The 26,498-nt window shown below is 45.3% G+C and overlaps 1 protein-coding gene across 6 annotated transcripts in view; it reads right to left on the bottom strand.

Moving 5' to 3' along the window:
• LOC122803551 (NXPE family member 4-like) overlaps positions 1–26,498 on the bottom strand; it is a 444,095-nt gene that overhangs the window by 18,586 nt on the left and 399,011 nt on the right. For all 6 annotated transcript variants that reach the window (XM_044073206.1, XM_044073205.1, XM_044073209.1 and 3 more), the window contains one exon: positions 18,187–18,248. In XM_044073206.1, coding sequence (XP_043929141.1) covers positions 18,187–18,248 — 62 coding nt within the window. The remainder of the gene's footprint in view (positions 1–18,186; positions 18,249–26,498) is intronic.

Below are 26,498 nucleotides of genomic sequence, written 5' to 3'. Positions count from 1 at the left end.
CAATTTAATTAGATATGACAGAATACACGAGTTACTTCCGATCAATGTCTTTTTTTTAATCTTTTTTAGCCCCCCACAGCTGTCCATCAGATACCGCCAGGTCATGAATTTGTCCGCCAGGTCTTCCACACACACCTTAGCCTCTCCTGAAATAATCCCAGACCCTATCCAGCACCAGTTAAGAGACTGAGGATTGTAGGACGCCACACTGCTTTGAAAGATTTTGTGTCTAATTCCGTTTCACTGAACTTCCATCCTCTACCCTTGGGTCTTATTAGGATGTGTAGGCAGGCATATTTGATGTCCAAGGTGGCCATGAATCCTTGAGGTAGGATCAGAGGTAAAAGAGTTGGCAATGTAAGCATCTGGAAGGTGGGTACATGCAGGAAAAGGTTCAGAAGGGAAAGGTCCAAAATTAGCCACCAGGGCCCATCTTTTCTTGGCACTAGAAAGAGCCTGGAGCAAAATCCTTTCCCCATTGTTGACTGTGGAGCAGCCTGGATGGTATCTTGGGCCACAAGGTTGTCCAGAATTGGTTGTAAGAGGGAAATATATTCTTTTGGTGGCTGGAGAATTCCCCTTCACTTTGGGGGAATGGTCCAGGTCATGAAGTATCCATGTTCTGTTATTGATAATACCCACTTGTCTGAAGTGATGTGTCTCCACACCTGGAGACAGTGTGAGAGTCTTAAGGAAAGAGGGACGGAGGGAGGGGGGAGGTTTCAAGAATGGCAGGTAGTCACACGCTATCTTCCCTGTCTTGAATGGGTGCCCTCTGAGTGTTAGTTTGTGTAGTCCTGGCAGGAGTAGGTTGACTCCTAGTAGCTTTCCTTGGTCTGGAAGAGGAAGCAGGACCTGATAGCTTCCTAATAAACTGAGTTTTGGACTGGTAATTCCTTTGAAGCTTGGGAATGGGGGATACAAAGAAATGCTTTAAATCTTTCAATTCGTTACCTTTTTGTTGCAAGGTCTTAAACAAGTCTGCAACTTTGGATCCAAATAGGGCTGAATTGTCTAAAGGTGCATCTACCAGCTTAGCCCTAAAATCATCTGGTAATGGTTAAAGGCATAGCCAAGAATATCTTCTTAGTGCAGAAGTTAATGCTGCTGACATAGCTGAGGTGTAAGCAGCATCATAGCTGCACCTTGTAGAATGACTGGTAACTTGAGAGATCATGGAAACCAGACTGGACATTTGAGCTTTGACTGGAGAGTCAGAGATGTCCAACAGCTGTGTGGAAAGTTCCTGTAAAAGTGCCAAGGCATATTTAGACATGTGTGTCTGGTAAGTGATTGCTCTGAAAGCCAGAGTAGCAGAGGTGTACACCTTTTTGCCCAACCACTCAATGGCCTTGCTGCCCTTGTCAGCAGGGAGGACTGAAGCTGAAGGCAGTAATTTTTAAGTCTTGTCAGTAGAGATAGAGATAGAGGTGGAGATAGTAACTGGGTCTGCAGCAGAGCATGTTACCAGGAATTTAGTTGCCTCAGGGAGCTTGTAAAACCTATCAGGTCTGCGTGGAGCTGGAGGCTGAGAGTCTGGATTCATGGATGCTGCAGTGAAAGCATCAGGAAAGACTGGGAGTACAAGAAGAACAGCTGAGGATGCTGGAAATCCATCTGATGGAGCTCATAGTACTGTTTTTGTACCTCAGTCATTTCAGATGAATCCCATTTGAAATACGGGTACCTATCAGTTCATCGAAACTTCAGCAGTTCGAACACCATATGTTCGAACTGTGAAGTTCGAAAACTGATTATCATGAAGCTGTGGAACACCGAATTCTTTCCCAGGGAAAGAATTCGGTGGGCCTTTTCTGTGGCTTCACAATTTTTAGGACTGTGGTGGAAAGTTACGGGTTGGGTTCAGGTAAGTGTGCGATTGTGCGGATGTTAGGGTCAGGGCACAGGTTAGGTGAGTTAGGGTTAAGGCGCAGGTGAGGTGGGTGTGCGATAGTGACAGACTTTAGGGTTAGGGTGGGATAGGTGAGTTAGGGTTAGGGCGCGGGTCAGGTGAGTGTGCAATAGTGACGGACCTTAGGGTTAGGGTTTGGGTTAAGCTAAGTGGATAGATAGTAGTGTATGTACAGTTTACCATAGGGTTAGATGTAGGATTTTAAGTGTATGTGTGTGGATTGCTGTTTTTTGGTGTGCTTGTGTTGTGTGTGTGTTTCTTATAGCAGCGATTTGTTTCCCCTGGGAAAAAAAAATAGCTGTTGTAAGCCTTCAATGCTTTTGCACTTCGAGGTTAGAAGTTTGAACATATGGTGTTCAAACGTCTGCCGTTTCATCAAAGTGATATAGACCCTTGAAATACTCTCTCATCTTTGCTATGGTTTCCCCAAAAGTGAGATCTTCTGCAGGGGAATGAGCTTCAGCAGATTCTTCATTTGAAGATGCATAGCCAAGGGGGGAAGGGAGTTGGGAGGTGTAGTAGAGAGATTCTTCTGAGGAAAAATCAGAGGACTCCTCCTCTCCAACCTGTGAGGGTTCTGAGGCCTAGGACTTAGAACTGCAAGGGAAATTGAGGAAGCCCCTGGGGCTGTAGGCTGCAAGGCCATGAATGCATTGAAGAAGCTTTGTGAGAAAGTCTGCCAATCTGGATGACTTTTCCTAACAGGAGAGGTATGCTTTCTCTTCTCTTTCTTTTTAAGAGAAGGCCTAGCAGGCGTCTGTTTAGGGAAAAGCCTAGGACCAGATGACTGAGAAGGAGTGGAGGGATCTAGCTGGCCTGCTGAGAGCCTTGGTTCCGCCTCAGCACCGGAGTCCACACAGGGTTCTCGGCTTGGTACCCACTTTACCTAGAACGGTGGTACCCGAGCAGTCATCCAGGGTAATATCAGCCACAGGATGAATGTCAGATGCTGGAGGCGCAACAACAGTAACATGCTTTGCAGTTTTGGCTTTTTTCTTAGGCAGCTCAGCAGACAAATCAGAAGGCCTCTCGATAGCTAGCACTAACTGTTTCAGATGTTGGTTCTCAAGATAGAGGTTGAGCCCATAAAGTCTGCTACGTAAGGCCTTAGGGCCAAAGGCCTGGCAGATAGGGCAGGCCTTGTAGGTGTGTGACCATCCTAAGAAAAATAAACAGAGGTCATGGATGTCTTTGTGGGGGATCTGATGGATGCACTTACACTTGCCTTTTCTGGAAGACGTGAACAAGCACTAGCATGCAATGACTAAGTTAAAGGTTCCCCAACAGGGTACTTATCTGAAATTTCAAAGCTCTAACAGCTGGGATGGCAGGAACACCTGACGTTCGACTGGCAGCAGAGAAGTTCTGAGGTCTGGTGCATGCAGCGGCCCATGCTCATCTAGAGATGTCAGATGTCCCATGCACCATGCAGTGACTGCAAACTTTTGTATACTGGCCAGACATTTGGGTAGCAAAAAGAAAAAACCCAACTGTACAAAACACTACAATATGTGAATAGAAAGGAATTTCTTTGTATTCCCTTGTTTTATATCTGGGCATGCTCTCTCATTCTTATCATAAGACAGCGATTTGTCTTACCATTATAACATTTCATGTAAAATGCCCACTGTGCTAAATAAACCAAAGTTTAGTTAACTCATTCACTCCAATGGAGCTCAAGAAGTTTGCAAGGTAACTTCCAATGGGCGGGGTCTAAGCCTTTTGACAGAATCAAATAATGTCCTCACATTTAAAACAAATGTCCATATTTCTAGAACCATAGGGGTTATGAAATAAGTATAAATGGCAAACTCTTCAGCACAAACTATTTTAATAGTGGTAGTATCCTTTAGGTTCTAGGTCTTAAACTGAATTTTATAAGACACAATAAACACATTAACTATTAGATTTGTAATATTTTGTAAACAACTTACAATATATCAGCAAAAACTCACGTTACAAACATTCTGTCAGCAGCATTTCATTCATCTATCCGAGGGCTTTGATATGAGGTTAAAGAGTACCATCTGTGTTACTTGGTTGGTGAGATATTTAGAAAAATGTCAAAACTATATCTATATAAATTAATATCACAAAAACAACAGTTAATATCTATTTACCTGCACTAGACAGATGTCAAATATTAATGCAGTTGAGTTTGCCATTCTGCAAGCTTTAAGACAGAATCTTTTAAAACCTTGTACATAGCATGGTTTTGGAATTATTGATGCAAATATGAACAAGCAATATTTGACACCTAAAGGCATCAGTAGGAGTTAACTGCAGATGCACCTGGAGGTGTAACTCGGATGTAATGAGTTAGTATAATTAGCCTCTGTCTTAAAGAAATATGTCTTATTGGTGCAAGGATATATAACATAGCAGGCAGTGTCACCTCACACCAGAGTGTCACAGTGACACAGCAGGTAGTGTTGTCACCTCACACCATGGTGGCGCACTGACACAGCAAATAGTACTGTCACCTTACACCAGGGTGGCACAGTAACACAGCAGGTAGTATCACTTCACAGCAGGGTGGCACAGCAACACAGCAGTTAGTGTAACCTCACAGCAGGGTGGCACAATGACACAGCAGGCAGTGTCACCTCACAGCAGGGTGGCACAGTGACAGAACAGGTAGTGTTGTCACCTCACAGCAGGGTGTCACAGTGACAGCAGATAGTGTTGTCACATCACAATAGGGTGTCACAGTGGCACAGCAGGTAGTGTCACCTCACAACAGGTGGCACAGTCACAGAGCAAGTAGTGTTGTCAACTCATAGCAGGGTGTCACAGTGAGACAGCAGGTAGTGTCACCTCACAGCAGGGTGGTACAGTAACACAGCTGGTAGTGTTGTCACCTCAGAGCAGGGTGGCACAGCGACACAGCAGGTAGTGTTATCATCTTACAGCAGGGTATCACAGTGACACAAAAGGTAGTTTTGTCACCTCACAGTAGAGTGGCACAGGGACATAGCAGGTAGTGTTGTCACCTCAGCAGATTGTCACAGTAACAGCAGGTAGTGTTATCACCTCACAGCAGGTTAGCAGAGTGACACAGCAGGTAGTTTTGTCACCTTCCAGCAGGTTGGCACAGTTACACAGCAGGTAGTGTTGTCACCTCTCAGAAGGGTGTCACAGTGACACAGCAGGGAGTGTCACCTCACAGCAGGGTGTCACAGTGACACAGAAGGTAGTGTTGTCACCTCACAATGGGGTGGCACAGTCACACAGCAGGTAGTATTTTCACCACACAGCAGAGTGTTACAATGACACAGCAGGTAGGGTCACCTCACAGCAGGGTGTCACAGTGACACAGCAGGTAGTGTTGCCACCTCACAGCAAGGTGTCAGAGGGACACAGCAGGTAGTGTTATTCCATCACAGCAGAGTGCCACAGTGACACAGCAGGTAGTGTTGTCACCTCACAGCAGGGTGTCACAGTGACACAGCAAGTAGTGTTGTCAACTCACAATAAGGTGGCACAGTGACCCAGCAGGTGCATCACAGCAGGGTGGCACAGCCACACAGTGGGTAGTGTCACCTCACAGCAGGGTGTCACAGTCACATCAGGTAGTGCTGTCACCTCACAGGAGGTTGTCACAGTGGCACAGTGGGTGGTGTCATCACACAACCGGGAGGCAAAGAGTTACAGCAGGTAGTGCTGTCACCTCACAGCAGGTTGTCACAGTGACACAGCAGGTAGTGTTGTCACCTCACAACAGGGTGGCACAGTCACAGCAGGTAGTGTTGTTACCTCACAGAAGGGTGTCACAGTGACATAGCAGGTAGTGTCACCTCACAGCAGGATGGCACAGTGACACAGCAGGTAGTGTCACCTCACAGCAGGGTGTCACAGTGACACAGTTGGTAATGTCACTTCAAAGCAGTGTGGCACCATGATACAGTAGGTAGTGTTGTCATCTCACAGCAGAGTGTCACATTGACACAGCAGGAATTGTCACCACACAGGAGGGTGTCACAGTGACACAGCAGGTAGTGTTGTCACCTCAGAGCAGGGTGTCACAATGACACAGCAGGTAGTGTTGTCACCTCGCACCAGGGTGGCATAGTGCCCCAGTAGGTAGTTTTGTCACCTGTCAGCAGAATGTCACAGTGACACAGCAGGTAGTATCACTTCACAACCAAGTGTCATGATGATACAGCTGGTAGTGTTGTTTCCTCACAGTAGGGTGTCACAGTGATAGCAGGAAGTGTGCTCACCTCACAGCTGGGTATCACAGTGATACAGAAGGTAATTTCATTACCTCTCATCAGGATGGCACAGTGACATAGCAGGCAGTGTAGTCACCTCACAGCAGGCTGTCACAGTGACACAGCAGGTAGTGTTATCACCTCAGAGCAAGATGGCACAGTGACACAGCAGGTAGTGTTGTCACCTCACAGCAGTTTGGCATAGTGACACAGCAGGTAGTGTTGTCACCTCACAGCAGGAGTCAAAGTGACAGCAGGCAGTGTCACTTCACAGCAGGGTGTCACAGTGACAGCGGGTAGTGTTGTCACCTCACAGCAAGGTGTCACAGTGACAGCATATAGTGTCACATCACAACAGGCTGACACAGTGACACAGCAGTTAGTGTTGTCACCTTGCAACAGAGGGGCACAGTGACACAGCAGGTAATGTCACCTCAAAATAGGGTGGCATAGTCAGAGAGCAGGTAGTGTTGTCAACTCACAGCAGGATGTCACAGTGAGACAGTAGGTAGTGTCACCTCACAGCAGGGTGGCACAGTGACACAGCAGGTAGTGTCACCTCATAGCAGGTTGTCACAGTGATACAGCAGGTAGTGTTGTCACCTCACAGCAGAGTGGCACAGTCACACAACAGGGTGTCACAGTGACATAGCAGGTAGTGTCACCTCACAGAAGGATGGCACAGTGACACAACAGGTAGTGTCACCTCACAGCAGGGTGTCACAGTGACACTATTGGTAGTGTTGTCACTTCACAGCAGTGTGGCACCATGATACAGCAGGTAGTGTTGTCATCTCACAGAAGAGTATCACAGTGACACAGCAGGAATTGTCACCACACAGCAGGGTGTCACAGAGACACAGCAGGTAGTGTTGTCATCTCAGATCAGGGTGTCACAATGTCACAGCAGGTAGTGTTGTTACCTCACACCAGGGTGGCACAGTGCCCCAGTAGGTAGTTTTGTCACTTCACAGCAGAATGTCACAGTGACACAGCAGGTATTATCACTTCACAGCAGAGTGTCACAATGTTACAGCTGGTAGTGTTGTTTCCTCACAGTAGGGTGTCACAGTGACAGCAGGAAGTGTGATCACCTCACAGCAGGGTATCACAGTAACACAGAAGTTACTTCTGTCACCTCTCAGCAGGGTGGCACAGTGAAATAGCAGGTAGTGTAGTCACCTCACAGCAGGTTGTCACAGTACACAGCAAGTAGTGTTATCACCCAGAGCAAGATGTCACAGTGACACAGCAGGTAGTGTTGTCACCTCACAGCACATTGGCACAGTGATACAGTAGGTAATGTCAACTCACAGCAGGATGTCAAAGTGAAATAGCAGGCAGTGTCACTTCACAGCTGGGTGTCACAGTGACACAGTGACACAGTGGGTAGTGTTGTCAACTCACAGCAGGGTGTCACAGTGACAGCAGATAGTGTCACATCACAACAGGGTGACACAGTGACATAGCAGTTAGTGTTATCACCGCAACACAGGGGCACAGTGACACAGCAGGTAATGTCACCTCACAACAGGGTGGCACAGTCACAGAGCAGGTAGTGTTGTCAACTCACAGCAGGGTGTAACAGTGAGACAGCAGGTAGTGTCAGTTCACAGCAGGATGGCACAGTGACACAGCAGGTAGTGTCACCTCACAGCAGGTTGTCACAGTGATACAGCAGGTAGTGTTGACACCTCACAGCAGGGTGGCACAGTCATACAGCAGGTAGTGTCACCTCACAGCAGGGTGGCACAGTGACACAGCAGGTAGTGTCACCTCACATCAGGGTGTCACAGTGACAGAGCTGGTAGTATTGTCACTTCATGGCAGTGTGACACCATGATACAGCAGGTGGTCATCTCACAGCAGGGTGTCACAGAGACACAGCAGGAAGTGTCACTACACTGTAGGGTGTCACAGTGATACAGCAGGTAGAGTTGTCACCTTACAACAGGGTGGCACAGTCACACAGTAGGTAGTTTTTTCACCTCACAGCAGGGTGTTACAGTGACACAGCAAGTAGTGTCACTTCATAGCAGGGTGGCACAGTGACACAGCAGGTAGTGTTGTCACCTCACAGCAGGGTGTCACAGTGACACAGCAGGTAGAGTTGTCACCTTTCAACAGGGTGGCACAGTCACACAGGAGGTAGTCTTGTCACTTTACAGCAGGGTGTCACAGTGACACAGCAGGTAGTGTCACCTCACAGCAGGGTAGCACAGTGACATAGCTGGTTGTCACCTCAGAACGGGGTAGCACAGTGACACATCAAGTATTGTCACATCACAGCAGGCTGGCACAGTGGTACAGCAGGTAATGGTGTCACCACCCTGCAGAGTGTCACGGTGACACAGCAGGTAGTGTTGTCACCTCAGAGCAGGGTGTCATAGTGACATAGCAGGTAATGTCATTTCACAGCAGTGTGGCACCATTGCACAGTAGGTAGTGCTGCCATCGCCCCAGTAGGTAGTTTTGTCACCTGTCAGCAGAATGTCACAGTGACACAGCAGGTAGTATCACTTCACAACCAAGTGTCATGATGATACAGCTGGTAGTGTTGTTTCCTCACAGTAGGGTGTCACAGTGATAGCAGGAAGTGTGCTCACCTCACAGCTGGGTATCACAGTGATACAGAAGGTAATTTCATTACCTCTCATCAGGATGGCACAGTGACATAGCAGGCAGTGTAGTCACCTCACAGCAGGCTGTCACAGTGACACAGCAGGTAGTGTTATCACCTCAGAGCAAGATGGCACAGTGACACAGCAGGTAGTGTTGTCACCTCACAGCAGGTTGGCACAGTGACACAGCAGGTAGTGTTGTCACCTCACAGCAGGATGTCAAAGTGACAGCAGGCAGTGTCACTTCACAGCAGGGTGTCACAGTGACAGTGGGTAGTGTTGTCACCTCACAGCAAGGTGTCACAGTGACATCATATAGTGTCACATCACAACAGGCTGACACAGTGACACAGCAGTTAGTGTTGTCACCTTGCAACAGAGGGGCACAGTGACACAGCAGGTAATGTCACCTCAAAATAGGGTGGCATAGTCAGAGAGCAGGTAGTGTTGTCAACTCACAGCAGGATGTCACAGTGAGACAGTAGGTAGTGTCACCTCACAGCAGGGTGGCACAGTGACACAGCAGGTAGTGTCACCTCATAGCAGGTTGTCACAGTGATACAGCAGGTAGTGTTGTCACCTCACAGCAGAGTGGCACAGTCACACAACAGGGTGTCACAGTGACATAGCAGGTAGTGTCACCTCACAGAAGGATGGCACAGTGACACAACAGGTAGTGTCACCTCACAGCAGGGTGTCACAGTGACACTATTGGTAGTGTTGTCACCTCACAGCAGTGTGGCACCATGATACAGCAGGTAGTGTTGTCATCTCACAGAAGAGTATCACAGTGACACAGCAGGAATTGTCACCAAACAGCAGGGTGTCACAGAGACACAGCAGGTAGTGTTGTCATCTCAGATCAGGGTGTCACAATGTCACAGCAGGTAGTGTTGTTACCTCACACCAGGGTGGCACAGTGCCCCAGTAGGTAGTTTTGTCACTTCACAGCAGAATGTCACAGTGACACAGCAGGTATTATCACTTCACAGCAGAGTGTCACAATGTTACAGCTGGTAGTGTTGTTTCCTCACAGTAGGGTGTCACAGTGACAGCAGGAAGTGTGATCACCTCACAGCAGGGTATCACAGTAACACAGAAGTTACTTCTGTCACCTCTCAGCAGGGTGGCACAGTGAAATAGCAGGTAGTGTAGTCACCTCACAGCAGGTTGTCACAGTACACAGCAAGTAGTGTTATCACCCAGAGCAAGATGTCACAGTGACACAGCAGGTAGTGTTGTCACCTCACAGCACATTGGCACAGTGATACAGTAGGTAATGTCAACTCACAGCAGGATGTCAAAGTGAAATAGCAGGCAGTGTCACTTCACAGCTGGGTGTCACAGTGACACAGTGACACAGTGGGTAGTGTTGTCAACTCACAGCAGGGTGTCACAGTGACAGCAGATAGTGTCACATCACAACAGGGTGACACAGTGACATAGCAGTTAGTGTTATCACCTCGCAACACAGGGGCACAGTGACACAGCAGGTAATGTCACCTCACAACAGGGTGGCACAGTCACAGAGCAGGTAGTGTTGTCAACTCACAGCAGGGTGTAACAGTGAGACAGCAGGTAGTGTCAGTTCACAGCAGGATGGCACAGTGACACAGCAGGTAGTGTCACCTCACAGCAGGTTGTCACAGTGATACAGCAGGTAGTGTTGACACCTCACAGCAGGGTGGCACAGTCATACAGCAGGTAGTGTCACCTCACAGCAGGGTGGCACAGTGACACAGCAGGTAGTGTCACCTCACATCAGGGTGTCACAGTGACAGAGCTGGTAGTATTGTCACTTCACGGCAGTGTGGCACCATGATACAGCAGGTAGTGTCATCTCACAGCAGGGTGTCACAGAGACACAGCAGGAAGTGTCACTACACCGTAGGGTGTTACAGTGACAGAGCAGGTAGTGTTGTCGTCTCAGAGCAGGTACTCTTGTCACCTCACAGCAGGGTGTCACAGTGATACAGCAGGTAGAGTTGTCACCTTACAACAGGGTGGCACAGTCACACAGTAGGTAGTTTCGTCACCTCACAGCAGGGTGTCACAGTGACACAGCAAGTAGTGTCACTTCATAGCAGGGTGGCACAGTGACACAGCAGGTAGTGTTGTCACCTCACAGCAGGGTGTCACAGTGACACAGCAGGTAGAGTTGTCACCTTTCAACAGGGTGGCACAGTCACACAGGAGGTAGTCTTGTCACTTTACAGCAGGGTGTCACAGTGACACAGCAGGTAGTGTCACCTCACAGCAGGGTAGCACAGTGACATAGCTGGTAGTGTTGTCACCTCAGAACGGGGTAGCACAGTGACACATCAAGTATTGTCACATCACAGCAGGCTGGCACAGTGGTACAGCAGGTAATGGTGTCACCACCCTGCAGAGTGTCACGGTGACACAGCAGGTAGTGTTGTCACCTCAGAGCAGGGTGTCATAGTGACATAGCAGGTAATGTCATTTCACAGCAGTGTGGCACCATTGCACAGTAGGTAGTGCTGCCATCGCAGAGCAGGGTGTCACAATGACACAACAGGCAGTGTCACCTCACAGCAGGATGGCACAATGACACAGCAGGTAGTGTCACCTCACAGCATGGTGTCACAGTAACATAGCTAGTAATGTTGTTGCCTTAGAATGGGGTGGCACAGTGACACAGCAGTCAGTGTCACCTCACAGCAGGGTGCCACAGTAACAAGCAGGTAGTGTTGTCACCTCACAGCAGGGTGTCACAGTGACACCATAGGCAGTGTTCTGAACTCACAGCAGGTCGTGTCACTCATAGCCGTGTCACAGTGACACAGCAGATAGTGTTGTCACCTCACAGCAAGGTGTCATAGTGACACAGCAGGTAGTGCTATCACTTCACAACAGGGTGTCACAGTGTCACAGCAGGTAGTGTTGTCACCTCACAGCTAGGTGTCACAGTGATACAGCAGGTAGTGTCACCTCACAGCAGGGCGGCAAAGTGACACTGCAGGTAGTGTCACCTCACAGCAGGCTGCCACAGTGACAAAGCAGGTAGTGTTGTCACCTCACTGCTGGGTGTCCTAGTGGCACAGCAGGTAGTGTCATGTCAAAGCAGGATGTCAGAGTGACAGCAGGTAGTGTCACCTCACAGTAGGGTGTCACAGCAACAGCAGGCAGTATCAACAAAGCAGAGTGTCACAGTGACACAGCAGTTAGGGTTGTCACTTCAGGCTGTCACAGTGACAGCGTGTAGTATTGTCATCACAGAACAGAGTGGCACAGCATCGTGACAGGTAGTGTCACCTCACAGCAGGATGGCACAGTGACACATTAGGTAGTGTTGCCTCACAGAAGGGTGTCACAGTGACACAGAAAGTAGTTTCACCTCACAGCAGGGTGGCACAGTGGCAAAGCAGGTAGTGTTGTCACTTCACAGCAGAGTTGCACATTAACACAGCACATAGTGTCACCTCATAGCAACGTGTCACAGTGACATAGCAGGTAGTGTTGTCACTTCACAGCAGGGTATCAGAGTGACACAGCAGATAGTGTTGCTGCCTGTCTGTGGGTTGGCACAGTAGCTAGTTCATAGGTAGGTACTAGGTTATCGGCCCGAGGGCCAAAGCAAGCCTAGCCAACAGTTTAATGGCTTCTGCCACCCATGTATTGTTAAATTCCTGCCCCTCTATCGAGCAGTGCCCCAGGCATAGTCCCAGGGGTGAACTTCCTATCACCCATCCACTTATCAAGGTTTTTCTTGAATAATGCTAATGATGAGCTTTGCTTGATATGGATGGGAATTTTGTTCCAGAGCATGGGAAGTCTCTGGGAGAAGAATCTATCCCACCGGTATGTCATATTTATTGTTGTGGTGAGGTTTAGGTCCCTAGAGTGAGTGGTTTGGGGAGATTGGGATTTCTTCAAGTGGAGCCTGTCCAGCAATTCTGGGTTTGACATAGCTTTGTATGTCAGGCAGAGGTCTCCTTGAAGTAAGCGGTATGCGACCAAGTAGAGTTTGAGTTTCTTGAGCCAGTCAGCAAAGGGCAATTGTTTGAGGCCAGCAATCCTCTTGGTGAGGTACCTTTGGGGCCTCTCAAGTTGTTGTAGGTGTCTTGTGAGGTACATACAAAACTGGGCATTGTATTCAAAGAGGGGTCTGAAAAGTGATGAGTAGAGGGGAACAATGACTTCCTTATTCCTAGATGCAAACCCTTTTGTGATTAGGTGGGCCACGTACAAATATTTTCTGACCACTGTGGCAATGTGGTTATAAAAGGAGAGGTTACTATCCACTTGGGTCCCAAAGTCTCTTATCATGCTTTCTGTGTTAAGTGAACTTCCCCCTATTTGTTAATTCATGGGTACCATGTTTTTACCAAAGGGGATAACAATGCACTTTTTGGCATTTAGCTTGAGGCCATGATGTTGACACCAGGTGTCTGTCTCAGTGAGGCCCTTTTGCATGATGCCTACATCAGTAGGGGAATCGATAATGGCACCTAGTTTGCAGTCATCTGCAAACCTGGTTATCCATAGACCATAGGTGTTTGCTTGCACTTCAGAGAAGTATATACCAAACAGGAGGGGTCCCAAGACTGAACCGTGGGGTACACCACTTGTCACTGGTTTGGAGTCAGATCTGGAGTCTGAAACTCTTACCATGTGGGCTCTGTCCATGAGCCTGTTAGCCACCCATTTCGTGACATAAGGGTTTATGTTAAGGTTGATGAGTTTATCTATGATTCCTGAATGAGGGATAGTGTTGAAGGCTTTAGTGAGGTCCAGGTAGGCTGTGTGGACTACCTTGCCCTCATCTACGGCCTTAGTAACTGTTTTGAAGAAGTCTACCAGGATTAGGAGACATGACCTACTTTTTACAAATCCGAATTGGGTAGCATCCAGAGTTTGGAGGTTACCAATGTTTTTGTTTATGAGTTCCATGATGACACACTCCATGGCCTTGCAGAACAGGCTTGTCAGGCTAATAGGTCTATAGTTCCTGGGGTCTGTGGCAGTTCCTCCTTTGTGGAGTGGGATAACCAATGCTGTGCACCATTCTGTGGGCACATAGCCTGTGGTGAGGCTTTTATTGAACATGGACTTTAGGTGGGGGGGGGCTAGTTCATTTTGGAGCTCATGTAAGACGCAGCCTGGGATGTTGTCTGGTCCCATGGATGCTGTGTTTTTGGGTTTAGAGAGTGCCATTTTTACCTGTGTGTTTGTGAGTACTGGGGCTTTACAACCATCTGGTATAGTTATAGGCCCTTTGGGGGGTGAGGGGAGAGTAAAGTTTGCACTGAACCTATCTGCCAATACATTGGCAATATCAGTTGGCTCTGTATATTTTGTGCCGTTCTGTTGTAGCACGGTGCAGATCTGGGTGTTGCCATGGAGGTTCTTGACATAGCTAAAGAATGCTTTGTGGTTGTCTTTGGAATCCGTCGCAATTTTTCTTTCAAAATTAGCTTTGGAGGATTTTATGAGGGATCTTAGTTTCTTACTGAGGCCCATCAGTGAGTTCCTCCATACCTGGGTTTTTACTCTCCTTTGCAACAGTTTCTTCCTTCTGTTGTAGAGTTTGTTAATGGCAGGAGACTACCAGATTGGCTTTCTTTTTTGGAGGATAGCGTCTTGGTTTTGTTGGGGATAGCATGATCCATGCACTCATGCAGGTGCTTGTAGAGAGCATTTGTGTAGGATTCAGCAGTTGTGACTGTATTGACTGTGTTATCCATCTACAGGGGCATCATAAAGTTAGTCACCTCAGTTTTGAGTAGCGTGAAGTTCGCTTTGGAAACATTTTTTTACGATGTTTTCCTTGAGTGGGGGTGAGGACAGGATGTGGATATCTAGGGTGATTCATTAATGGTATGATCTAACCAGTGAGGAGTTGATCTCGGGCATTGAGCGCCGGTCACCCATGTTGGTGATGACCAAGTCCAGAATATTGCTGCCCCTGGTGGGGGTGTTGACTAGTTGATCCAGGGCGTTAGAGTAAATAAATTCCAGGAATCGTTGAGCAAGGGGGTTATTACAACAGTAGTTTTCCCAGTTTATGCTAAGGTAGTTGAAATCCCCCATTATTATGGTGTTTGGTTGGACCCTCATTTTTTCCAGTGTCCCCAGGAACGAGGAGTGAGGGTCCTGGGTCATGGTGGGGGATCTATAACAAGCTACAATGTCCCCAGGAACGAGGAGTGAGGGTCCTGGGTCATGGTGGGGGATCTATAACAAGCTACAATGTCCCCAGGAACGAGGAGTGAGGGTCCTGGGTCATGGTGGGGATCTATAACAAGCTACAATGTCCCCAGGAACAAGGAGTGAGGGTCCTGGGTCATGGTGGGGATCTATAACAAGCTACAATGTCCCCAGGAACGAGGAGTGAGGGTCCTGGGTCATGGTGGGGATCTATAACAAGCTACAATGTCCCCAGGAATGAGGAGTGAGGGTCCTGGGTCATGGGGGGGATCTATAACAAGCTACAATGTCCCCAGGAACGAGGAGTGAGGGTCCTGGGTCATGGTGGGGGATCTATAACAAGCTACAATGTCCCCAAGAATGAGGAGTGAGGGTCCTGGGTCATGGTGGGGGATCTATAACAAGCTACAATATCCCCAGGAACGAGGAGTGAGGGTCCTGGGTCATGGTGGGGGATCTATAACAAGCTACAATGTCCCCAGGAACAAGGAGTGAGGGTCCTGGGTCATGGTGGGGGATCTATAACAAGCTACAATGTCCCCAGGAATGAGGAGTGAGGGTCCTGGGTCATGGTGGGGGATCTATAACAAGCTACAATGTCCCCAGGAATGAGAAGTGAGGGTCCTAGGTCATGGTGGGGGATCTATAACAAGCTACAATGTCCCCAGGAACGAGGAGTGAGGGTCCTGGGTCATGGTGGGGATCTATAACAAGCTACAATGTCCCCAGGAACGAGGAGTGAGGGTCCTGGGTCATGGTGGGGGATCTATAACAAGCTACAATGTCCCCAGGAACGAGGAGTGAGGGTCCTGAGTCATGGTGGGGCTCTATAACAAGCTACAATGTCTCCAGGAACGAGGAGTGAGGGTCCTGGGTCATGGTGGGGATCTATAACAAGCTACAATGTCCCCAGGAACGAGGAGTGAGGGTCCTGGGTCATGGTGGGGGATCTATAACAAGCTACAATGTCCCCAGGAATGAGGAGTGAGGGTCTTGAGTCATGGTGGGGGATCTATAACAAGCTACAATGTCCCCAGGAATGAGGAGTGAGGGTCCTGGGTCATGGTGGGGGATCTATAACAAGCTACAATCTCCCCAGGAACGAGGAGTGAGGGTACTGGGTCATGGTGGGGGATCTATAACAAGCTACAGTGTCCCCAGGAACGAGGAGTGAGGGTCCTGGGTCATGGTGGGGATCTATAACAAGCTACAATGTCCCCAGGAATGAGGAGTGAGGGTCCTGGGTCATGGGGGGGGGATCTATAACAAGCTACAATGTCTCCAGGAACGAGGAGTGAGGGTCCTGAGTCATGGTGGGGGATCTATAACAAGCTACAATGTCCCCAGGAACGAGGAGTGAGGGTCCTGGGTCATGGTGGGGATCTATAACAAGCTACAATGTCCCCAGGAATGAGGAGTGAGGGTCCTGGGTCATGGGGGGGGGATCTATAACAAGCTACAATTTGGAGTGCATTTTTGCCCTGGGTTTGTTGCACTTGGATGATTTCAGAGGCATCGTGTTTTGCAGCTAGCCTGGAGGTGTGGATGTCCTTGATAAATATGGACACACCTCTGGCATTCGTGTTTCGAGGTCCGGGTTTTGTGGCCGAAACGTGTGGTATGAATTATAGCCTGGTAGTGCTGGGGTGCTCTCAGGAGCCTTGAACCAGGTCTCTGTCACTGCACAGATATCGATGTTCTCCATTTTGAGGAGTGCCTCGAGTGAGTGCATTTTGAAGTTTAGACTCCTAGCACTGAGCAGCATTGCCCTCAGTTTTTTGTTACCTGTAGTTCTTATGGTGGTGAGTTTGTTTTTTGAGCCTTGCCTAAAAAAAGCACTATGGTGTGGCAAGAGCCTTGGCCAATATCCTGAATCCCAGGGGTGACAGGTGCAGGCCATCTCTCGTGAAGCATCATGGCCTGTCAAGCATGTCATCCGAGGCAGGCAGATACTGGATCCCCTTTGAATGACACCAGAAGCTTAGCCAATTGTTGAAGTTGATCATCTTATCCTTGTACTGTGATATCATTTTTGGTGAAGGCAGGATGCTACTCGGGGCTACGGTCATACCTGCCTGGGCTACAAGATCAGAGATCTCTTCCATGTCTCTTTTCATGTAGTCCATGGAGGTACATCTCAGGTCATTTACACCAACATGGACTATGACAGAGTCTTATTTGTACTTGCCTTGTAGTGACCTGAGTGCATGCATTATGTGGCGGATTCTGGCACCTGACAAGCAGCTGACAGTAACCTTCTCTTTGTCCAGACTGGTGAGTGGGACATCAGTGTGCCTGACTATAGAGTCCCCTATCACTAGTGTGTTGGGTATGCTGTTTGTTGGCTATGTGTTGCTTGGGGTGTGTTGGTGGGAGGAGGTTGCTTGTGTGTCTGCTTTGGAGGTCTCTGTTGCTTAGGCAGATTTAGATTTTAATCAGAGCCTCCGTATATGTCTTGGTGTTTCTATGTGTGGGTTTTGGAGGTGTTGGTTTAGTTGGTCTATATGTTGTGAGTAGGGTATTGCGAGTTGTTACCTTCTCCTCTTGACTGTCTGTTCCAGTCTTGGTTGGAGAGAGCTTTGCCTCTAGATTGGTTGTATAAGTGCATCTCTTGCAAGTGTTAGTGACTGGTGGTAGGAGGAGAGGGTTGTCTGTGTACATGAGGCAGTTGTAGCATTGCCTCAAGATGCCCAGGCTCATCATTTAGGCTGGAGAGTACACCGGGAGCCATCTCCTGGACATGCCTGAATAAGTAGGGAAGTATAAAGACCATTCCCTTCTGGCAGATGCGGGGGTTGAGTGCTTAGTGCTGCAGTGGATTTAGAACAAGTGCTGGGCTAAAAGGTGCGGGTCTTAGTGTTTAGGCTGAAAGACTGACAAGTTATAAGGGAAAAACTGAAGAGCAGACTTTGTGGAGCCGGGGATGGTTAACCCCAGCTAACCAGTAGTGCGCAAAACCACGCAAAAGCGGGGTTTTATAGCAAGAAGATAAAAGGGATAGAAATTAGCCCAAAATGGCCTATAAACTAAATTCTGAGCTTTAAAGTGTTTATTTTGTCTCAGCTGCCTTAATTTTCACCTCACAGACAGAGGTTCTATGGTTCGATGGAGAATCTCTTGCTGTGGACAGATGGACTCATTCTGCTAAAAACAGTAATTTTAAGGTTAGTTTTAATTCCAAAATCATTCAGATATTAAAAGCATTCAGAATCTAGGGAAATTAGAAGAATAAATATATAAATATGAGAGGCGAATCTGTGAGAATTACCCTGTTTATGAACAAAGACTGATGCAGCTCCACCTGGTGTTACTTCTGTCAGGATATTGCTGCTGTAAAAAAAAATACAATTAGATTTAGTAATAATTTTTTTCTTTTAGAACTGCTTCAATAAAATATCTGCATTTGTATTTATGTAGTAGCAGTTTTCATATTTTGGGGTGTTGTAAAATGAGTTCGTTTATTTATAACTAAAGAAAATACAGCTTTGAATGATTTCCTGCACTGTCTTTTCCACCAATGACAAGCATTTACAAAACAAATTCATAATCCACGTTTCGCCAACAACTCCGTACTGAAATGTTAGCACTTGAAATGCTGAATTTTAATAAGCCAAAAAAAGACTGAAAATACAGGAGAAGAGAGAATTTCGCAAATTGCTTTTCTCCTTTAAACTTCTTTTTATAGGAGGGGCAAGCCCCCCAGAACAGGACTAAGTATATGTAATTATGTACTTTCGGAAATTCAGTCTCTGTATTTCAGGTCCAGACATTTCAATTGGTTACCTTCAAGAACACATACTTGTCACAATGCACAGAGAGATAGACACACACACACACACACACACACACACACACACACACACACACACACACACACCTACACACCTTTATTTATCTATTAGTTTATGTCTGTCATTTATTAATTGTGAAAGCTGTCTGGTCCTTAGGGCACTTATCGCCATAAATCAAGTAAATCAGCCACAGCCCAAGCAAATCAGCAAAGTATAACAGATAACACTTTTTTACACAGTACATGTACAATGGAATCTAAACAAATGATAAAATGTAACAAAAAATCAGCAAGCAATGAAGGACAAAATGAAAAAGCAACATACAACATACATAATACCATTCAGACAATGAAATATACAAGTATGTAAAAGTGAAACACAAATATCACAAAATCAAAAATGCACACTGCAGTGTTAGTGCACATAGTATGTATATATCTGAGGACTGAGATTAGACATGTACACCTACTAAAATGTGCAAGCTCTAGTGTGTATACATAAAGTATACAAACACACACACACACACACACACACACACACACACACACACACACACACACACACACACACACACACACACATTAAATGAATCTTACATGGTAAAGTTTGTGGTTGCACATATGGTCTACAATAAGTGGATGGAAGCTACCAGCTCACAACACACTTGCTTGGTGCCATTTACTCTAAAAGTCAAGGGTCCTAACTCCCACTAGCCTGATCCTATTTAATTACCTAGCTTTTCTACCACCTGACCCAATTAAATTGTATACCCTACAAGGGCAAATTTAATTCTAAAATTCCATCTGAGTCCATAACCCTAACTTAACTCCGCTACTACTCCCTAAACTTAAAGTCCACAGCTGATCCCTAACCCTAAAACTATACTCCTGCAAATCTGAATTATCTGATTTATCCCTAACTCTAAAACTTAAGTTTACTCTCTTAACCTAAACTCCCTGATCACTCCTTAACCCTAAAACTCAATTTCCCCTCCTTAAACCTAAAGTCTCCAATTATTTTATACCTAAAACTCAACTTCACCTTCCTAAACCTAAACTCCCCAATTGCTCCCTAAATCAAAAATTCACTCCTAACCTTAAAAAACCCTCTGCTGTTCCCTTACACTAAACTCCTATCCCACTTCCTAATGGAGGCAGCCACAAGGATTTTTAAGTTCAGAAAACATCACAATGTATTATGTAAGATTAGCGGATAATGATTGTATTACTGCAGTTATTACACTTTTCTTGGGTGACCACTTTACTACACTGTAAGCCTGCAGCAAGATACCGCACACTCTTACAGTTACATAGCTGAATACTAGGCTAACTGTCCTGAAGGGCCATTTTAAGTCTAGCCAGTAACCTAAGGTCAAAATCAAACCCTGTGTCGATGAGCTGAAGGCCTTAACTATTACGCCAAACCAAACTCAACATAAAAGTGTGATCTGAAGAAGAACTTTATTTTCAGTTTCCAGGATTCATTTAGTTATTTTATTACAGACTGGAAAATTCTAGTAGGAAAAGTCATTCATTTTTAGTGTAGGCCTTTGTAGAAAGGCTCCACTGAAACAGATATGAACAGGACAAATATGTTGCTTAACATTTTGGAATTAGAGAGAAATGACCGTGCAGATACTGACAATGCAAAATGGTGTGGTACTATTTAAGTTGCTAACAGATGTGACTAGTAAATTAGCCCATGTGGGATGAAGAAATTACAGAAGTACAAGGCATCCAAGTAACATCCAAAAGTAGACTTATTGATTTGTTACTAATTTTATAGGTACATGGATTTCACTCAACAGCCATTTTCGTCAAAACCACTTACAGAAATGATAGTAAGATGACGAAAGTCAAATGTTAATTCAGTATGAACACATACGTCAGCAGTCATGCAATTGTACGTCCCAGTACTTATGGCTGTTTCCAGTCCATTATCTGTCTGGGCTACAGTAATACAAAAGGATTACTATTCAAAAGTTAACTGTCCGAAAGTTCTATGTAACTACAGAGAAACGCTGACATACTGCCTCTGAGTAAACGAATGCTTTTAGGTGAATGCAAGACTTTTAATGGTTTGAGCTTTCAAATCCAGTTCTACATTTTAGGTCCAGAAAATGAGAAAGATCAGCTGGTACAAGGAAAGTGTCTTCAGTTCTCAATGCTTAGTGGAAGAAGGCAAGAAAATGTAATGGTCTAGAAAAAACTTCTGTTAATGTGGTGTTTTTGAAAACAAGAGAGTAGGTTTGTTTTCAGGTAAACTGGTGAAAATAAAAAATACATTTTGCAAGTTTAGGTAGTGATGTTGTCTTTTGATGAAGTAACCATGAATCAATACATTTTGCTCAGGGCAATCTAAAGTGCTTGCAGAATGACCACTGAAGTTCCCACGACAGGTGATAATACTCCATTGTAAGAATAAGGAATGTTCATCATATTGATCACTGCTGCAGTAGCCTTATATATATAGGTTATATCCTGCCAAGGATATTACAGCTGACCAGCTTCCAAAATGTTAAGGCCCAAACTGACAAGCAGATCAAACTGAGCTAAGACATGTTTTGACATAAAGCCCTTCAGAGCTTTACTGCTGCCGAAAATTATGTTCCTCGGAGGCTTTCAAAGATTGACGTTTGGCTTGTGCTTTCTTTCGCTATTCAGAGATGTTCCTTTTGAGAAAAAGACAAACCCTTACATTTGTTTTTATTTTGTTGATGTTTCAGGAAAGTTATTTTAAAGCTAGGAGTGTTATGTTTTGCCAGACTATATCAATTGTAATGTACTTTTAAATGGACTGCCTGATTTTTCTGTTACTCTAAAAGTGATGTAAAGTGACTGAAAACATTTTTTTTCCTGTGGACAAATCGTGCTTATTTTACTTTCCTGGGGCTGGCATTGTGTTTTAAAGAGCTTTTTAAGGAATATTTCTGTCAAAAACTAACCTTTGTGGACTGGTAGTGTTTGTCAAAAATTGCTGCTTGTCTTCCCTGGGAAAAAGGCTCCATTTTCAGCTTGACCATGGAACAGACTACTGGACCTATGATCAGTCCTTCTTCCAGTCACAAAAATCAAAAATTAAGCAAACAGCTGTTGGCACTACAGCAGGATAGCAATTTGCCTCACCTACAGGTGGGTGACTCTGCTGTAGCCATTTGTTGTACCTCAGACCACACTCATCTTTAACCCTGGATTTCTCTGATGTAGCACCTACAGCCACTATGGACCGGGGGTTGCCATATCATCTGTGATGGTTGGAGTCCCTTCAGGGGCAAGGGACAGCCACTCTTGTCGGTCATAGGAGTGGGAACAGGGAAAGTTTCCCTATTGTGTCAGAATATTGTCGGTCATGGGAGAGGGAACAGGGAAAGTTTCCTGTTGTGTCAGAATATTGTCGGTCATGGGAGTGGGAACAGGGAAAGTTTCCTGTTGTGTCAGAATATTGTCGGTCATGGGAGTGGGAACAGGGAAAGTTTCCTGTTGTGTCAGAATATTGTCGGTCATGGGAGTGGGGACAGGGAAAGTTTCCTCTTGTGTCGGAATGTTGTGCCCATTCCCCGGGGAAGCTGCTGCTGCTATTAGTAACACATTTGGCCCTTTTCCTGTCAAAAAGAAAAAGCATGTATCTATGCCTCTTCAATTGTCTTTAGCTCGCAGTAGTTTAGGAGTCCATTTCAGGGTTTAATTCAGGCTATTGATCCTTCTTGTAAAGTAATTTATGAATCTGAACAGGAAGATGCAGGAATGGAAACATTTTTTAATCAGACTTCTGATTCAGAGTCAGAGCTCCGTTTCATTCTGATTCTCCCTGTGGGGGTTTCTCTAACTCTGAGACTATTGCTAGAATGTGCCAGTGTCTTCAGTGGGAGAACACTGTGGTTTCTCAGTCTCTCAAAAAATAGTATGAGTTGTTAGGAAAGGAATTTCCAAACCTTATACCCATTCCTCTTGTTGCGTCTGCTTTAGAGGATTTGTGTGTTTCTGCCTGCAAATTTCCTGATAGTCGGCCAGCTGTCCCTGAAAAGGCAGATAGGATGTATAAAGTTCCTCACTGTTAAAATTTTATAGACTATTCCCAAATCTGACCAAACAGGTATCAATTTAGTTGATCCCACTGTTGCTAAGCATTTAATTAATTCCAGTCCTACCCTTTTTGATAATGATGGGAAAATTATTGATAAGTATGGGAAAATGTATACTTCTGCAACTCTGATTTTCAAAATTTTGAATTGTCAGGCTCGAATGTTAAAGTTTGTTTTGACAAACTGTGACAGTATGAAAAACGTTTTATCTGCACTTTCTTCTTGTCAGGAAATCTCCTTTAAATAATGCAGTTTCTTCTATTGCACGTCACTATTGATTGTTTACAGTACTTGCATGGTTCTGCTGATACTTTTTCCAGGGCTACAGCCTCTCATACTATTTTGAGGAGGTTTGCATGGCTGCATTCTTAGAACCTCCCAGATGATAACGATGACATTTTAAATTCTCTCTTAGAGATTTAGGGTTTGGTCCCTCTGCTGCAGAGGTGATCAAAAAGTGTGATGAAAGGGGCAAGCTGATCCAGTGGATCTCTAAGACTTTTTTATCCTTTTCCAAATTTTCTGTCTCCTTATCCAATTTTGGCAAAAAGAACAGAACGAATAGTCTCAACAAAATGCAGGTAAACAGATGTGTACAAATAAATGGCAGAGGGGTTCCAAAAAGAAGTCTCAAAACTTCCAAAACCAAGGACAGTCCAACATGTCTGACTATTCAAGAGACCTTGTAACCCCCTCCCACCCTGGTCCTTTTTCTCTGCCAGAAACTCTGACTCTCCATTTTTCTCTTTGTCAACAGACTGTTTCAGACAAATGGGTTTGTAAAATCATTCATCATGGTTACAGATGGCAGGGGGAAAAATTCTTTCTTTCCAGGGGGTCATTCTTCACCCTTAAGACTCTTTTGCTTCCACTGGTTTGGCATCACATACTGTCCCAAGGAGTGATATAAACAATTCCTCCTTCCCAGGTGGGGGAAGAGTTTTTATTCGAGGATGTTCCTAGTGCAAAAGAAAGAAAATGCTTGGCGACTACTTCTGTTTTTTCTTTCTTTTTTCCCAAAACCTATTTGTGATAGTGCTTACGCTCAGAATGACGTCACTTCCAAACATACTGACTCTTCTTCCTCTTTCAAGGTTCCTGGCGACACTAGACTTAAAAGATTCTTATCACCACATCGCTGCTATTCATATCTGGATCAGATTATCAGTTCTCTGTCTTACCCTTTGGACTATCCAGTGTATTGAGTGCTCACAAAGAGTCTAGCTCCAGCACAGCTGGATCCAGTAATAGGCAACTTAGGCAGTCACCTAGGGCCCCATGAAGGCCAGAGGGTGCAGAATAGGCAAAAAAGAAGACCGACAGAGCAGATAACCGAAAACTCGTAATCCCAAAAGTGAAAACACCGACATGGGAAATGTGTGAGCACGACTCGGTAAGTGTGCGATAGTGAGGGATTTAGGGTTAGGGTGTGTGTAAGGTGTGTGTGGGATAGTGAGGGATTTAGGGTTAGGGTGTGTGTAAGGTAAGTGTGCGACAGTGAGCGACTTAGGGTTAGGGTGTGGGTAAGGTAAGTGTGCGATAGTGAGGGACTTGAGGGTTAGGGGCGGATTAAGTGAATTAGGGTTAGGGTGCAAGTAAGGTAAGTGTGCGATAGTGACAGACCTTAGGGTTAGGGTTTGGGTTAAGGTTAGTGCATAGATAGTTGTGTGTAAGGTGTAGTGTAGGTTTTTAGGTTGTTGGTGTGCTTGTGTTGTGTGTGTGTTTTGTGGAACAGCAAACTTTTTGTTTTGTTAACTGTCGGGATTGTGGTTTGTCGGCATGTGAACTTTCGTGTTTTTGCAGTTTCGTTCTTGTGGTGTCGATGTTGTGGGTGTTGGTTTACTATAGTAGACCCACATATATATATATATATATATATATATATATATATATATATATAGGTTCACTACATTTGACTGAAAGTTCATTTGACTGAGACCATATTACCGAAAGTTCATTTCACCGAAAGCCCATATGACCGAAAACTCATTTGACCATAAAACAGCACTGGCAGGTATATGCCCAGTTCCTCACTGTAGTGCAACCCTGGAGTGAGAATATAAAGTTAGGGGGGACATAATTGCTGAGTATGTACTATTATATACATGTGTATCCATTGAAAATACATTAAAACATATAACATCAGTACAAATTTGTTGCAAAATGTGGGGGCCACACCCCCCACACCCCCCAATGTAGCGGACTGTCCCTCCCACATGCCCCCTAACTTTATATTCTCACTCCAGGGTTGCACTACAGTGGGGAACTGGGCATATACCTGCCAGTGCTGTTTTTTGGTCAAATGAGTTTTCGGTCATATGGGCTTTTGGTGAAATTAACTTTCGGTAATATGGTCTCAGTCAAATGAACTTTCTGTTAAATGTAGTGAACCCATATATATACCTATATATATATATATATATATATATATATATATATATATATATATCTATTATGATCCAACAATTCTGACCTGTGGCCTGCCCACATGTTTACATCTTCAAAGATGTTGCAATGAACATGGTTCAGTCTGCGTTACCACACTCATGTACATTAGTGGTTGTCTACGTCCATGCCTTTAGGAGTGTAGGGATACATTCCACTACTGGCACTTTCTTTTCATTTTCGCCCTGTAGCATCAGACTAAGCACCAGTATGCAGGTGTATTAGTCTGTCTTTCCCCCAACTGACCTGATAGTTCAGTCGGCTCAGAGGCAGGTACAGTAGCAGATGTAATGCTGCCTGTTAAACTGCACTTCATTAGTTCATTTTTTACTCAAATAAACACACCAAAAGCTTTGAAGGCAAGCCTTACCAAAGATAAAAATGTATATGTCCAAGTAAAGTAAAGTCCTGCCACCACGGTGGAGGTAAAAGATCCAACTGTTTAATAAAACACAATAAAATAATGCAGTTCAAAAAACCAGGATAAATATTGATAAGACAAACAAGACAAGCTCTTTCAGCTATCTAAGCCTTCTTTAGATCCTGCCATTTCCTGTAATCCTCCTGCTTCTAAAAAAAAAAAAAAAAAAAAAAAAAAAAAGTTCAGCGCCAGCCAGGTTGCCTGCAGCAACATCATCTCCTCCATTACCACTAGAAACCATTGACTAAGACAGAGTGAGTTTGCCCAAAAGCCCAGCCAGAAAAGCAGAATGGACCACATGATGAGAAAGAAGACACTACATAACATACATACTAAGAAGGTAAGTCACTCACCACCAGCTCACTCTTCAGAAAATATAAGCAGTGGAAAGTAGAGAGCTCTGGGCTGGCAATTGGCCGGTGTGCGTGTTTGTGTGTGTGTGTGTGTGTGTGTGTGTGTGTGTGTGTGTGTGTGTGTGTGTGTGTGTGTGTGTAGAGTAACATACCTCTCAACTGTCCAGATTTTCAAGGGTCCAGATTTTTGCCTCATATCTTTGATCTGTTCTTCATAAAATTTGTGGAATTCTAGTAAATCACCTAGGACTTTAAATAACAACATACAGTTGAGTTTCAGACTTCATGTTCTTCAGGAAGTGCCTGCTAACACAAGTCCTGTTATTCTAGCATTCCTCTAAGTTTGTAAGAACAGTATTTAAAATCTGCCTCTATTTTTGGGTCTTTGTCCCCCCATTATTTTCAGCTTTGTCCAGATTTCTTGCTCTAAGAGGTTGAGCAGTATGGGTGCATGTGGGCACGCAGTCTTGTACTGTGAAAGCATGCCTC

Source organism: Protopterus annectens, chromosome 5.part1, assembly GCF_019279795.1.
Source record: "Protopterus annectens isolate FY-2018-M chromosome 5.part1, PAN1.0, whole genome shotgun sequence".
Classification (NCBI taxonomy): Eukaryota; Metazoa; Chordata; order Ceratodontiformes; family Protopteridae; genus Protopterus; species Protopterus annectens.
The sequence above is the reverse complement of the archived record's forward strand: the minus strand, read 5'-3'. Positions and strand labels throughout refer to the sequence as shown.